At 40.6% G+C, this 15475-nt stretch overlaps 1 protein-coding gene across 1 annotated transcript in view; it reads right to left on the bottom strand.

Moving 5' to 3' along the window:
* The window catches only part of ESR2 (estrogen receptor 2), a 73602-nt gene that overhangs the window by 9443 nt on the left and 48684 nt on the right, over positions 1 to 15475 (bottom strand). The window contains exon 7 of the mRNA XM_025918677.2: positions 13224 to 13357. Coding sequence (XP_025774462.1) covers positions 13224 to 13357 — 134 coding nt within the window. The remainder of the gene's footprint in view (positions 1 to 13223; positions 13358 to 15475) is intronic.

Genomic DNA, 15475 nt, shown 5'->3' with positions numbered 1-15475 from the left:
TACGGGGAAAGTTTTTATATGCAGAAAGATTAACCTATATAAGATCATCCTGGGAAGGAATTTAGCCGAAAAATACCCATTTTGCTGCCTCGTTGGTCAGCAGTGCCAAGCCTGCACTTGGGCATTCACACACCCCGGGGCTCACCAAGCGTGTACTTACAGAGTCATTGCTAACTGGCAGGCTGTGGCAGAGGCAGGAGACGGGACACAAAGCCCTCACCTCTGGGATGCTCACCACCCAGACACACAGGGAACAAAACTTAAGCTCTTCTACCAGCCAAAAGTAAAAACATCAGTTGGGGTGCCTGGGTGGCTCAGCCAGTTGCGCATCTTTGACTCAGGTCATGATCTCACAGTGCGTGAGTTCGAGCCCCACGTCGGGCTCTGTACTGACAGCTCAGAGCCTGGAACCTGCTTCAGATTCTGGGTCTCCCTCTCTCTCTGCCCCTCGCCCGCTCGCACTCTGTGTGTGTGTCTCTCTCTCTCAAAAATAAATAAACACTAAAAAAAAAAAAGTTTTAAAAAAAGGAGTGAAACAAATCAGTAAAAAAAATTGTTTAAAAAAAGTATTTAAAAAACGTCAGGATTCATTTTAGAACACAGTTCAATTACTTTACATGAAACTAAAGAAGACAAGATCTTGGCACCATGCCCCACACATACCAAAGAAAGTAAAATAAAAACAAAGACATAATCTCCTCTCCTCTTTATCACCTGGGTACAGCTGTATGTTGCTCTCACTGACCTACCTGATGACATTCTGAGCAGTACACCGAGGAGGGGCGGGGGGGGGGGGGGAGACTCCCCAAGATCTGCCACATCCTATGTTCAAAGGATGAAGATATAAGCTCTCCTTGACTGAAGGCAAATAAATCAGAAAATCTTAAGTGTTTAATAAAAATCCCAGAATACTAGCCAAAGGAAAAATGTACTTTGGGGAGGTATATGTGGTGTTTGCCTCTTTGCTTTAAGGTAAGGAAGCTCTAGCCATGACCCATCCCTTTATCACCACCTCCTACCCCAGCACCATGACAACAGGCCAGTGTTTGAGAAAGGCCCGTGATAGGAAACCAGCAGGCTGATGTTCACAATGCTTTGCTCCCACAGTCCGTCAATAGAAAAGGCCCCGTCTGGCCTCTTCAGCATCCTTCTGTGTATCCTTTTGTGCCTCTGCCTTCCACCCACCTGCCTCACGGGAGCTCTCCCCAAAACTCAGAGTGAACCAGGGCTTGAGTTGTTGTCTCCATCATCTTGTTAATGGCAAAGGGCATTGCCTGGTTCTAACCCTCTATTTCTTTCATTGAACAAAAAGTTTCATCCTTTTTAAGTCTTAAAACTGCTTGAACAAATGGACCTCTTCCAGGGGCTCCTGGGTGGCTCAGTCGGTTGAGCATTCGACTTCAGCTCAGGTCATGATCTCATGGTTTGTGGGTTCAAGCCCCACAATGGGCTCTGTGCTGACGGCTCAGAGCCCGGAGCGTGCTTCCGAGGCTCCCTCTCTTCTCTGCCCCTCCCCTGCTCATGCTCTGTCACTCTCTCTCAAAAACAAACATTAAAAAAAATCTAAAAACACAGACCTCTTCCTAATTTTAAATATTTTTAAGGACTATTTGCAGACTGATCCGACTACATGTCCTACATTCAGTACCCTTGATTCTATCCAGGGGAAAACGTATTCAGTCTTCAGGTTTCTGGATGACAAGATGGCTGGTCCCACCACTCTTAATTTGGATATGTTGTTATGTTAACTACAACACTTGTATAACACTTTTGAGTTCTAAAACATTTTAGCAAACATTGTAACAGGCTGTTAAATGCAGTGTTTTCTGTGATCTCCAAATTTTAGAAGCCAAGTTTCAGAAGCCGCATCAAAGGCTGAGAATAATAAAGTTATGCCAAGTGCCCCTCACATCCTAGGTTGTGTGTAAGAGGACGTGGTGAGAGAGGAATCAAAATGGTGATGTCCTTTCTCTATCTCTCTCCCTGTAGCAAGGACGATACTCTTCTGCTACTAAAGCCTAGCAAGGACCAGACCCCCGATTACCTGTTTCAGTGTATATCGCTATTCTAGACCAAACACATGTATCTAGTTCACTTTGACATTTTTACTATTTAGAAGTCATTGGCACATACCTGAAACCAAATAAACATTTACTAAACTGAAATTGAATTGGATAATAAAGTTAATATTCATTCTATATTATGTCCATTATCAGAAGAGATAAATAACCCAGAAAGTAAGTAAGTAAGTAAGTAAGTAAATAAATAAATAAATAAATAAATAAATAAATAAATAGAGATAAATAACACAGAAGTATGCAGCTATTTAAAACATAGCTACCTACATCCAAAACTAATACAGGGGCACTTGGGGGGCTCAGTCGGTTAAGTGTCCGACTTCAGGTCATGATTTGACGGTTCATGAGTTCAAGCCCTGCGTGGGGCTCTGTGCTGACGGCTCAGAGCCTGGAGCCTGCTACAGATTCTGTGTCTCCCTCTCTCTCTGCCCCTCCCCCACTCACAGTTCTGCTCTGTCTCTCAAAGCTGAATGTTAAAAAAATTTTGAGACTAATATTGTATGTCAACTGTACCTCAAAAAAAAAAAAAAAAAAGGAAAACAAATATCCCATTAAAAATGGACTATTTTAACAAATACTTCCCCAAAGAAGATACAGATATCACAAAGCAGCATACGAAAAAATTCACATCATTAGTTATAGGAAAAAACCAAAGCAACCACAAATATATGCCATTACACACCTGTTAGCATGACTGAGGATCCTGCATCCAGGAAACTCCTCAGTCTCAGGTAAATCTAAATAGTTGGTCACCCCCAAATACATTTTATATAAAATTTTATAAGATGCAAACTAATCTGTGCCATTTTATGTTGACTATGTTTTATAGTGACAGAAATTGTATTGGGGGGTTGCATGGGATTGGACAGGGGGAAGAAATGAAGAAGGGGGAAATTAGGAAGGGGCACAAGGAAACTTCTGAGTGTAATAGATATGTTCACTATCTTAACTGTGGTGACGCTTTCAGGGGCGTATATGATTGCCCAAATGCATAAAATTGTATGCTTTAAGCAGGTACAGTTTATTGTATATTAATTGTACCTCATAGTTCCGTTAAAAACATGGTCTTGGCTGTAAAAAAGTCAGATCTAAACACATACGTACGTATACATACATATGACTACTAACAAACCCTGACCTGGCCACCTAGCATGCTGATACCAATTCAGACCTGACTGAATGATGTCATCCCAACTTGAGCTCGTCACTTACGCAGGAGACTACCTCCAGACAGCCCAATGCTTACCTAGCACACAAGGGAAGCTGACAGCAACAAGTAGCAGCCCTCAGAGACTCTGCTCTTCCAATACGGGACACAGAACATCCACAGCCTTTGGACTTTAAGAAACCTACTCCATTTCTCTTTTCCTGACCCTCATCCCCAGGGTCTCCCTCCTGTACTGGATACAGTCGCTGCTGCGCAGTATGTCTTTTCCATTCAGGCTACAATTTTTGTCCTCTTCGTCTTTCTTTTTCTGTTTTAATTACATTGTTTACAGATTTGTTGAAGTATAACTGATATGCAATAACCTGCACATACTTACTGTGTACAATTTGATTAGTCTTGACATATGTACATATATATATACATACACACACACACATACACACACCATTAAAAGCATAATCCACAATCAAGATAATGAACACATTCATCACCCTCAAAAGTTCCCTCGTGTTCCTAAGTAATCTATCCCTCCACCTTCCCCAACCCCCATCCCATCCCCCGGCAACTACAGATCTGTTGCTACTATAGATTAGCTTGCTTTTTCTGAAATTTATGTAAATGAGGTCTTCTAGTATGTATGCTTTTTTGTCTATCTTCTTTCATTCAGCACCATTATTTTAAGGTTCATAATGCTGCATATATCTATCAGTAGTTCAATGCTTTTTACTGCTGAGCAGTATTCTACTCTATGGATATATTACATTTGGTTATCCTTTCATCTGTTGGTGGTCATTTGGGTTGTTACCTGTTTAGCGTTATTACAAATAAAGTTGCTATAAACATTTGCATACAAGTTTTTGTATGAACATATGCTTTCATCTCTCTTCGGTAATACCAAGAAGTGGGATGAATGGGTAACCTGGTACATGTATGCTTAACTATTTAAGAAAATGCCAATCAGGTTTCAAGAGTATCTGCACCAAAATAAGTAAATAAAAGTAGTTGTACCAATTTATATCCTCCCCAGTAGTGCAGTGAGAGTTCTTATTCCACATTCTCACAAACCCTTGATATGGTCAGTCTCTTTAATTTTAGCCAATCTATTGGGTATGGAGTGGTTTCTCATTGTGTTTTAATTTAGATTTCTCTGATGAATAATTTTTTTTTTTTTTTTTTTTTTTGGGACAGAGAGAGACAGAGCATGAACGGGGGAGGGGCAGAGAGAGAGGGAGACACAGAATCGGAAGCAGGCTCCAGGCTCTGAGCCATCAGCCCAGAGCCTGACGCGGGGCTCGAACTCACGGACCGCGAGATCGTGACCTGGCTGAAGTCGGACGCTTAACCGACTGCGCCACCCAGGCGCCCCTCTGATGAATAATTTTAGCACCATTGCATGTAATTATTTGCCAGCAGCATATCATCTTTGATGAGGTATCCATTCAAAATTTGCCTATTTTAGTTCAAGCACCATCTAGTGGGAAGATCATTCTTTCCCTATTTACCTTGACACCTTTGTTAAAAATTCCTTGTTGTATAGGTCTATTTCTGGACTCTATTCTGTTTCAGTGATCTATTTTGATGTCAATACATGTTGTTTTCATTCCTGTGGCTTTAGAATAAATCTCGAAGTCCAGTAGTATGAGTCTTCCAACTTAGTTCTTTTTCAAAGTTCTTTTGTCTGTTCTAGGTTCATTACATTTCCCTACGAATTTAAGAATCTGTTTGTCAATTTCTACCAAAAAAAGCCTGCTGAGATTTTTATTGGGACCAAATTGAATCTATAGATGATTTTGAGGGGAGCACTGACATCTTAACAATATTGAATCTGCTAGGCCATTAACATATCTCTCCATTTATTTACAATTTATTTAATTTCTCTCAGAAATGTTTTGAGTTTTCAGTCTCAAACCTTCTGTCAAATTTATCCCTAAGTTTAATAATTTGTAATGCTATATAAATAATATTGATTTTAATTTCAATTATCATTTGTTAATTGCTACTATGTAGAAATACAATTGATTTATATATATTATCCTTTTATCCTACAACCTTAATAAACCCATTTTTTTTGTAGACCCCTTGGGATTGTCTACATCAATTAGCATGTTATCTTTCCAACCTAAGCCAAAGTCGGATCTTACCAACAGAGCCACCCAGGTGCCCTGCCAAAGCAATCTTGAAAAAGAAGAACAAGGGACGCCTGGGTGGCTCAATCGGTTGAGTGTCCGACTTCAGCTTGGGTCATGATCTCGCAGTTTGTGGGTTCGAGCCCCGCATCAGGCTCTGTGCTGACAGCTCAGAGCCTAGAGCCTGCCTTAGATTCTGTGTCTCCCTCTCTCCCTCTCTCTCTCTCTCTCTCACTGCCCCTCCCCTGCTCATGCTCTGTCTCTCAAAAGTGAATAAACATTAAAATTTTTTTAAATTAAAAAAAGAGAAAAAGAAGAACAAAACTAGAGGTATCACAATCCCAGACTTTACATTATATTACAAATTTGTAATAATCAAAAACAGTATGGTACTGGCACAAAAACAGACACATAGATCAATGGAACAGAATAGAAAACCTGGAAATAAATCCACAGTTAAATGGTCAATTAATCTTTGACAAAGGAGGAATGAATGTACAATGGGAAAAAGATACTCTCTTCAATAAATAGTGTTGGGAAAACTGGACAACTACATGGAAAAGAATGAAACTGGACCATTTTCTTATACCATACACAAAAATAAACTCAAAATGGATTAAAGGCCTAAATGTGAGACACGAAACCATAAAAATCCTAGAAGAGAGCACAGGCAGTAATTTTTCTAACATTGGCTGTAGCAACATCCTTCTAGATATGTCTCCTGAAGCAATGGAAACAAAAGTAAAAGTAAACTATTGGGACTACACCAAAATAAAAACCTCTGACAGCAAAGGAAATAATCAACAAAACTAAAAAGGCAACCTATTGAATGAGAGAAGATATTTGCAAACGACATACCGAGCAAAGGGTTAATATCCAAAATCTATAAAGAACTTATACAACTCAACAGCAAAAACCAAACAATCTAATTTAAAAATGGGCAGAAGACATGAGCAGAATTTTTTCCAAAGAAGACATATAGATGGCCAACAGACACTGTGAAAAGATGCTCATCATCACTTATCAGCAGGCAAATGCAAATCAAAACTACAATGAGATACTACCTCACATCTGCCAGAATGGCTAAAATCAACAACACAAGAAACAAGAGGTGCTGGCAAGGATGTAAAGAAAAAGGAACCCTTAGGCATTGTTGGTGAGAATGTAAACTGTTGCAGCCACTGTAGAAAACAATAGGGAAGTTCCTGAAAAAGTTAAAAACAGAACCACCCCATGATCCAGTAATTGCACTACTGAATATTTACCCAAAGAATACAAAAATACTAATTCAAAGGGATACATGCACCCCTATGTTTATTGCAGTATTTACAATAGCTAAATTATGGAAGAAGCCCATGTGTCCATCAAAAGATGAATGGATAAAGCGCAAGCACGCACGCGTGCACACACACACAGGAATATTACTCAGCCATAAAAAGAATGAAATCTTGCCATGTGCAATAACATAAATGGAGCTAGAGAATATAATGCTAAGTGAAATAAGTCAGTCAGGAAAGATGAATAGCATATGTTTCACTTATATATGGAATTTAAGAAACAAAACAAATGAACAAAGGAAAAAGAGAGAGAAACTAAGAAGCAACTCTTAAATATAGAAAACTGATGGTTACCATGGGGGAGGCGAGTGGAGGAATAGGTGATGGGGACTAAGGAGTTCACTTGTCATCAGTTCACTTGTTCATTCAGTGCTCAGTGATGAACACTGAGTAATGTACAGAATTGCTGAGTCAGTATATTGTACACCTGAAACTAACAGAATATTGTATGTTAACTATACTGGAATTTAAAAAAAAATTAAACATGAAAAAAGTAAAAAACAAAGTGTGTACAAATTTGGGATTATTAATTCCTTAAATGTTTGGTAGCATTCTCCCAGAAAAGCCATCTGGGCCTGGAGTTTTCATTATGGGAAAGTTTTTAACTACAAATTCAACTTCCTTAATAAATATATGGCTACTCAGCATTTTAAAATTTCTTCTTGAGTAATTTCTGTCTTTTAAGGAATTTTTCCATTTCATCTAAGTATTCAAATGTATTGGCATAAAGTTGTTCATAATATGACCTCATTATTCTTTTTAATATCTGCAGAATAATAATGTCACCAGTAATGTCACCGCTCTTGCTCCTGATATTGGTAATTTGTGCCTTCTTTCCTTTATTCTAATCAGTCTGCCTAGAGGCTTAACAATTTTATTGTTCTCAAAAAAATCAGCTTTTGGTTTCCTTGATATCGATTGCTTTCCTTTTTTCTGTCCCATTGATTTCCACTCTAATCCTTATCATTTGTTTTCTTTGGCTTACTTGGAGTTTCATTTGCTTTGCTTTTCCTAGTTGCTTAAGGTTGGAAGCTAAGGTCATTAATCTGAGACCTTGCTTTTATTTTACTATGCGTCTTGAGTGCTATAAATCTCCCTCAAACTATGGCTTTAGCTGCAACCCACAAATTCTGCTACAATGTATTTTCATTGTAAGTTAGTTCATAATATTTTCTAGTATTGCTTGTGATTTTTGCCTGTGATCCATGGGTTATTTAGATGTATGTTATCTGGTTTCCAAATGTTTGGAAATTTTCCAAGACCTTTTTATTAGCGGTTTCTAATTTAGTTTCACTCTATCAAAGAAAATCCTTTGTATGACTTAAATCCTTTTTAACATATTGAGACTTGTATTATAACTCAGAATATGGTCTATCCTTGTAAATATTTCATGAATACTTGAAAAGAACATATTTTCTACTGTTGTTGGGTAGAGGGTTCTATACATGTCAAATAGGTCAAGTTGGTTAACGATATTGTTCAAGTCTCTATATTTACTGATTTTCTGTCTACTTGTTCTGTATTGATAGAACTAACAGAGGGACATTAAAATTTCCAACTATAACAAGAGATTTGTCCATTTCTCCCTGCAGTTCTATCAGATTTTGCTCAGATATTTTGACATCCTCTTTTTAATGCATAAATGTTTAGCATTTTTATGTCTTCTTGACAAATATACCCATTTACCATTGTGAAAGAAACTTGTTTAATCTTTAAATAAAACCATATAAACAGTGTGGAGTGGTTTGCATTGTTTGTTTGGTCTCAAAGTGCTTTCTCAGTCTGCAGGATATTTTACTGTCCCTCTTCCACTTCCCAACACAGATATAAATCCCATATAGCTATAAATTTCACATTTAGAAATTCAATTTGCATGTATTTCATATTTTCCATGTCTCCTCTAAATCTGCTCATGCTTTCCTCTACCTCTTAGACATTTGGAAAATAGTTATAGTAATTATTGTTACTAAACTATTGTTTTAATGTTCTTGCCTACGAATTCTATCATCTGTATCATTTTGGGGTCTTTTCCAGTTTATTGGTTTTTCTCCTTATTATGGGTCATGTTTTCTGCTTCTTTGCATGCTTGCTAACTTTTGACTGGTTATAAGACATTGTGAACTTTACCTGGTTGGGTATTGGATATTCTTGGATTCTTTTAAATATTCTTGAACTTTGTTCTGTGATGCAGTTACATTACTTGACAATAAATTTCATCCTTCAGGCGTGCTTTTAAGTTTTGTTTGATAGGATCAGAGCAGCCTTTAAGTCTAGGGCTAAGTTCACCTCGCTACCGATGCAATACCTTTTTGGATACTACACCCAATGTCCAGTATATTACAGTGTTTTCCTGCTGGGTGGTGAGCACATGAACTATTCCAGCCCCTGTGTAAATGCTAGGGATTTTCTGTCTGCTCCTTTCTGATGGCTCTTTCCCTGTCCTTGGTTAGTATCCTCATAAGCATGAGGTTAATGCTCAGACGAAAACTTGAAGGGCACCCGCTACAGATCTCCAAAGCCTATGCACCCAGCTCTTTCTCTCCAGTAGTCTCCTCCCCTGCAAATCCCAGCTGCCTTGACCTCCTCAAATTCATGACTCTGTCCTCCCTGTGCAGGGAGACCACTGGTGTCTATTTGGGTTACCTCTCCCTATGGAACCTGGTAGTTGGCTCTAGATAGTAAACTGGGTGATCCAAGAGTTCATTTCATTTGTGTCCCTTCTCTTGGGGATCACTGTCCTGTGTGGTCTGTTGTCCAATGTCCAAGGTCTATTTTGTATATTCTCCAGTTTTTCTTTTTCTTTTTTTAAATTTAAGGTGGGAAAGTAGATTCTGTCCCTATTTTTAATGTAACGCTACAAATAATCCAAAACAACAACAGCAAAAGCCTATACCTTCAAATGCTTAAAATCTAGCACACAAAAGACCCCTCTCTCCTGACAATGGAAATTTCCCAGGAGAAACAGAATCCCGTTTTCCTAAATGCATCTGACAACTGTTTTGACTACCAAGTGAGAAAGGAACTTTGTTAAAAGAAGATTTCCTAAATATAGAATTGAGTGTAAACAAATTCTACTCAATTTACCACCACAAATGGTGATTACGTCACATGCCTGACTCACCTTCTGTAATTTTATGATGGCAGTTCTGTCAGACGCTGCAGGAGGGACGCTGTAGCCTTGGTCTTTCCCATTTGCACAGATGATACTTCTAGTTTTCACAACAACACAATATGATGTCTCGGAGGCTAAACTGACAGTAAGAAGCCTTGCCAAACAGAAGGCTTTCTACTGCAAAGTGGTGTAACAAGAAGCACATGGCTTTGCAAGGAGCACTTTGCTTCACAGAAATGAGTTCTAAATTATTTCCAAAAGTAAGAGAAGCCCCAAAATCTAGCACTTGATGATCCTCCTGTGCCAAGATGGGAATGAACTTTTCAAGCAACAAAGACAGAAATCGCAGCACACGTGTGAGGTAAGGTCTGTAGGTGGATTCAAAGAGATCAGGAAAAGTCCATTTTCTTCCACGATCAATTTCAAAGATCTCAGTGGGACGTACTCTATACACACATCACCTTAATCGCTGATGTAAGCCTCGTACTATGTTGTAAAAGGTGAATGGTACAAATGTCAAGAAGGTGCCAGAAGCGCCAGAGCATTTAGGAGTCTTCTTTGGCTTTCTCTACAATTTTCATTCGTCCAACAGTTGACCATTTCTATTCACACAGTTTTCTGGAACTGGGGTGGAGAGTGCACTGGGTGTAGGGGAAATGCCCTGCTAGGCAGGTAGGGCCAGATTGAAACCCAACTGGGAAGTACATAAAGGTTGTCTTCGGGGTCTCTATATCTCCTTCTTCATTTGCCCCCTTCCCCTCCCTCAGGACTGACTCTCCCTGCCCAGATCCAGCCCTCTATCTCCATGCTCCATGCCAAGGCTCAAGAAGCACTGCTCTGTATGTCTCCCTTTCCCTCTCATCAGATCTAGTGCCAGTGGCCAACAGTATGTGGGGGTGTTAGACACGCAGGAAAGTGTAGGTTACAGAAGGAGTGGGCAGGTGCCCAGAAGGTGGCCACAGGGTCTGCATTGAGTTTTGGCTTCAGGAACTGCTGCTTTGGATGATTTAAAATAAAGTGGCATCAAACGATCCCAGAGATTCCCATTGTTTCCAGCATGAAGTTGTAAGATTGGATAAAATCTAGGTAGCAAAGCCCCATATGATGCCCAAATGAAGTTATCCGTACATCATCAGTTGGAGGATTAAAACTTGCATATACAAAACAACAACAACAAAAACTTGCATACCCATATTATTTCAGAAAGAAATAAGCCAACGAGAGTAAATAGCTAAGCAAAGCAAGCAATACCAGGGACAGGAGCTGGGCCAAACACCAGGTAGGTGGTAAACTAAACAGTGTCAACACTACATAAAAACTTAGAAATGTGTACAAAATAGCACAACTGTATTTACTGCAGCAATGTTTATAATGGCAAAAAAAAAAAAAAAAAGCTGTAATTAAGGCCCATCAAACAAATGGTTGAACAATTCAGACAATGTCCTCACTCAAAGAATGAGTTACACCTCTCCTAGCTGACCTGGAGGTATTTCACAGCATTTTGGAAAGTAAAAACACAAGACACAGAGAAGTATTTGTATATATAGGTATCCCAACTTTTAAAATTATGCTAATTTTTTAAAGTGAGGTTTTTTGTTTTTGTTTTTAATTTGAGAGAGAGAGAGAGAGAGAGAGAAAGAGAGAGAGAGAGAGATAGTGTGAGCCGGGGAGAGGGGCAGGGGCAGAGGGAGAAAGAGAGAGAATCCCAAGCAGGCTCCACACTCAGCACAGGGCCCCATGTGGGGCTCGATCCCATGACCCTGGGATCATGACCCAAGCCGAAACCAAAAGTTGGGCCCTCAACCAGCTGAGCCACCCAGGTTCCCCCTAACTTTGATTAAATAGGGGGAAAAAGCTTATCTATGTGGATATTGGAGGGGACGTATTATTTTAAAAGATTATTAGAGCATAGAAGAAGGTATAAAATCTATCCTCTGGTTGTTAAGACTAGCTAGTTGGTGTTGGGCTGGAAGGGTCAAGCCAATAATTAGATGAAAGTAGGCCTCTTTCAAAGTCTTTATAATTTTTAACATAAGATGCTCTGCTGTTTATGTAAAATTATACATATAAGCCTGTGTGTGCATGGGTATCTCCCTCTCTGTGTACGTATGTGTGTGTGCGTATATCTATCTACCTATCTACCTATCTACCCATCTCTACCTATGTACCTACCTACATCTATCGAGAGCTGTCTGTCTGTCTGTCTATCTATCTATCTATCTATCTATCTATCTATCTATCTATCTATCTACAGAGAGCTGTTAAAGATTGGTCTCCAAACTTATGGTGGTTATCTTGCCCAGGGGCGGGGGGAGATTCCTGGTGATTTTTTTCTTCCTTGTATGTTTTTCTTTTGTTTGAATGTTTACAAGAACCAGGTTTTACTTATATAATAAGAAAAGAGCAGCAACACTACCACACCCATGTACCTTCAGTGCCTCTCTCATTTCTCACTTCGAACCCCGATGTTTCCTTCAAGTCAGGCCCTTCCTCCCTGGCCCATCCACAGCAAGTCCGTTCAGGCTCTCAGCGTCCCTGATGACTCTGCGTAGGCCCCGGCCTCTGTCTCTCCCCTCTCCAGCCAGTCCTCCACGTGGAAGCCACAGTGATCTCTACGGAACGCTTCTCTGTCCGTGATACTGCCCTGCCTGGACCTCTTCTAGGGCTGCTCAGCACCCCAGGGGCAGTTCTCGGCCAAGGCGTGCAGTGTAATCTCCGGTACCACCCTGCACAACCATACGCACCTCCCTCTGCTCCTCTGCACAGCCTGCAGCTCCTGGCCCTCCTTTCATTTCTCCTAGTGCTTCCCTTGTCCCGCCAATGTATGCCCGTCCCTGAAGACGCACTCAAACCGTGTTTCCTTCTGCAGCCACTCCTGTGTCTCTCCTGGTTTCCCACAGCACTCTGTACCTACTCTATTAGACCACCGATCACTGCTTTTCATAATTTGTTTTCTCTCTCTCCCTCCCTAGACTGTGAGCTGTTGGAAGGCAGGACTACATCTTCAATGTCTTTACCAAATGAATAAATGAAATCAATGAATGAATGAATCTGTAAAAGCAAAAGAGTAAATATAAATGCGGGTCAACCATGTAAAATGCCTGTATAAACAATGAACAAAGCTGTAAAGTAAGTATTTTAAAGTTCTTTTTTTTTTCTTTTCTAGCTTGAGCCACTTTTTAAATTACTGCCAGTAATTCAGCCAGTGAATAATTCATATTCAAGTTACCAAAAGTTAACTACTGTTTCAATCCCTAGAAAATGAAACAGAGAAGTCAGAAAGGAAGCCATTTTTCCCTTTTTAAGTAAAATAAGAAGTTTGATACTGTTCTTCCCACCAGGCTAGTTCTAGAAACAGCATCTCTCCCCCATAAAACACAGCCCAGCTGTGTGGCTACTTACTGGAGTTGAGGAGGACCATGGCCTTGACACAGAGATACTCTTTGTGTTGGAGTTTTAACTCACGGAACCTTGAAGTCGTTGCCAAGAGCATGTCGAAGATTTCCAGAATTCCTTCTACACATTTCCCCTCATCCCTACAAAAGTTTGTTTGGAAATTTAAGAAACATGCAGCACTAGGCAACCAGCAAAAGCAATGAGTATTTTCTTGTTAACCTCAAATTTCATCTTGAACACCCTTTAACTCTGACAAACCGGTAATGAAAGCACATCCAGTGGTATAAAATTACTAGAATAATCTTCACATAGAGAGGAAAGGGAACTTCTATAAATTCTGACAGCAAACATTTGAATGAATGCTACTGAGACAAAAGTGTGCATTAGAAATACATTTTCCTTCTACCTGCGCACCAAATGTTTCCTTAACGGATTGCCGTTTCTGTTGATCATTTTCCTTCCTAGACCATTTCGGCCAACCAGCCCTAGTTACAACACACGTTGCTAAAATGAGACCTTCCGTGATCCCATCAGAAGACTTTGAAGGGCTAATGAGGAAGACTGAATGATAGTGAAACAATCCTTCACATGGGAGGGCTTAACTCACTTCCTGGAGGTCATGTAAGAAACTGGTGGGGCAACTAAGAGACATTTAACGTAACTTGAAAAAAAGCCAAAGAAATCACAATGCGAGAAGACAGATTAGAATCAGGAAAGGAAGGCAGAAATGGAAATATGCACATTTTTGACTTGCCAAGATTATTTTTAAGCAAAGGTTTTAGACAAACTTCAAGCCATATAATCAAAATTCTTTTGAACATTCATAGAAATGAATTTTTATATGCATACTTTTGAAGGAAGTTACTTGAACTGTATCTGGAAAATACCAGCTTCAGTTCACTCCAGCCAGACACACATTATTCTGCCTCACTGCTCCCCCCAAAATCTTCTATTATCATCAGCCATAGTCATTGGAAGCCCTTGACAAGCAGTTAGATGATTTTCCCATGAAACTTCATTTGCTTCTTAACACCTGCAGAGCATGATGAAGGGGAGCCTGGCAGAGGTGGGTGTCTGCGGGTTTCATCCTTAGTCTCCCACGCAGCCCCTGAAGGGAACCTGAGATCTTCAGAGAACTGACTGTTCCCTCTCCTCCTCCCCCCAACCCCAAGCCAGGACGTTTCCAGTGATGGCGATGGCTGGAGAAAGGGCCTCTGCGGAATCGAAATGGAGCACCGATGGCGGTGAGTCTTTCCCACTGGGTTCTGTGAGAGGACAGCAGCTGGCCAGGATCCTGCATTCCACAGCATCCAAACCCTCGCAGACTCACCTGCACAAAGCCACAAGCAAGCAAGCCAACTGCAAGTTGCAAACAAATATGGTAACTTCTGCAACCACCTGAGGCTTTTCGAACATGCACAGGTTAAGTGATAAAACGCCAGTGCCTCCTAGAAGTCACTCATAGGGAAAGGCCACCTTGGAGAATCAGCCCTGGGCAAAGGGTGCCCAAACCGGTAGGAAACCTCCAAATCTCCCCTCCTCCCACCTCCCCTGCTCTGGGCTTTCCCAGGCAGCCAGCTGCAAGTGTCCAGTAAGGACAATGCATGCTTTGCACGTAGTGAAATACCTATTCCCTGAAGGCCCCTCATGCCACATAATCAAATCACTATGCTTGGGGACAATTACTGGAAATCCTAATTGTTGGGCTTGAGGTGAGCTGATGCTGAATAAAACTGGTTCTAAAATGTCTTGGGGGGTCAGGGGCACCTGGCTGGCTCAGTCTTTACAGCATGTTACACATTTGTAATGACTATTTTAATGATCATTTCTTTATTTTTAACAAGGAGAGTGCACGTGCATGAGTGGGAGAGAGGCAGAGAGAAAGGGAAAAAGAGAATCCCAAGCAGGCTCCCCTTCAGCACGGAGCCCAAAGCGGGGCTCAATCTCATAAACTTGAGATCACAACCTGAGCTGGTATCACGAGTTGGACACTTAACCGACTGGGCCCCCCAGGTGCCCTGAGCATGTGACTTTTTTTTTTAAAGTTTATTTATTTTGACGGGAGAGGGGCAGAGGATGAGAAGGAAAGAGAAAGAATACCAAGCAGGCTCTGCACTATCAGCGCAGAGCCCAACAAGGGGTTCAAACTCAACAAATCTCGAGATCATGACCCGAGCCAAAATCAAGATGACTCACCGACTAAGCCACCCAGGTGCCCCAGAGCACTTGACTCTTGCTATCAGGGTTGTAAGTTCATG

The sequence above is a fragment of the Puma concolor genome, chromosome B3 (assembly GCF_028749965.1).
Source record: "Puma concolor isolate L17-30 chromosome B3, mPumCon1.1.hap2, whole genome shotgun sequence".
In the NCBI taxonomy this organism is placed as follows: domain Eukaryota; kingdom Metazoa; phylum Chordata; class Mammalia; order Carnivora; family Felidae; genus Puma; species Puma concolor.
Note: the sequence above shows the minus strand (reverse complement) of the source record. Positions and strands in the feature narration are given on the sequence as shown.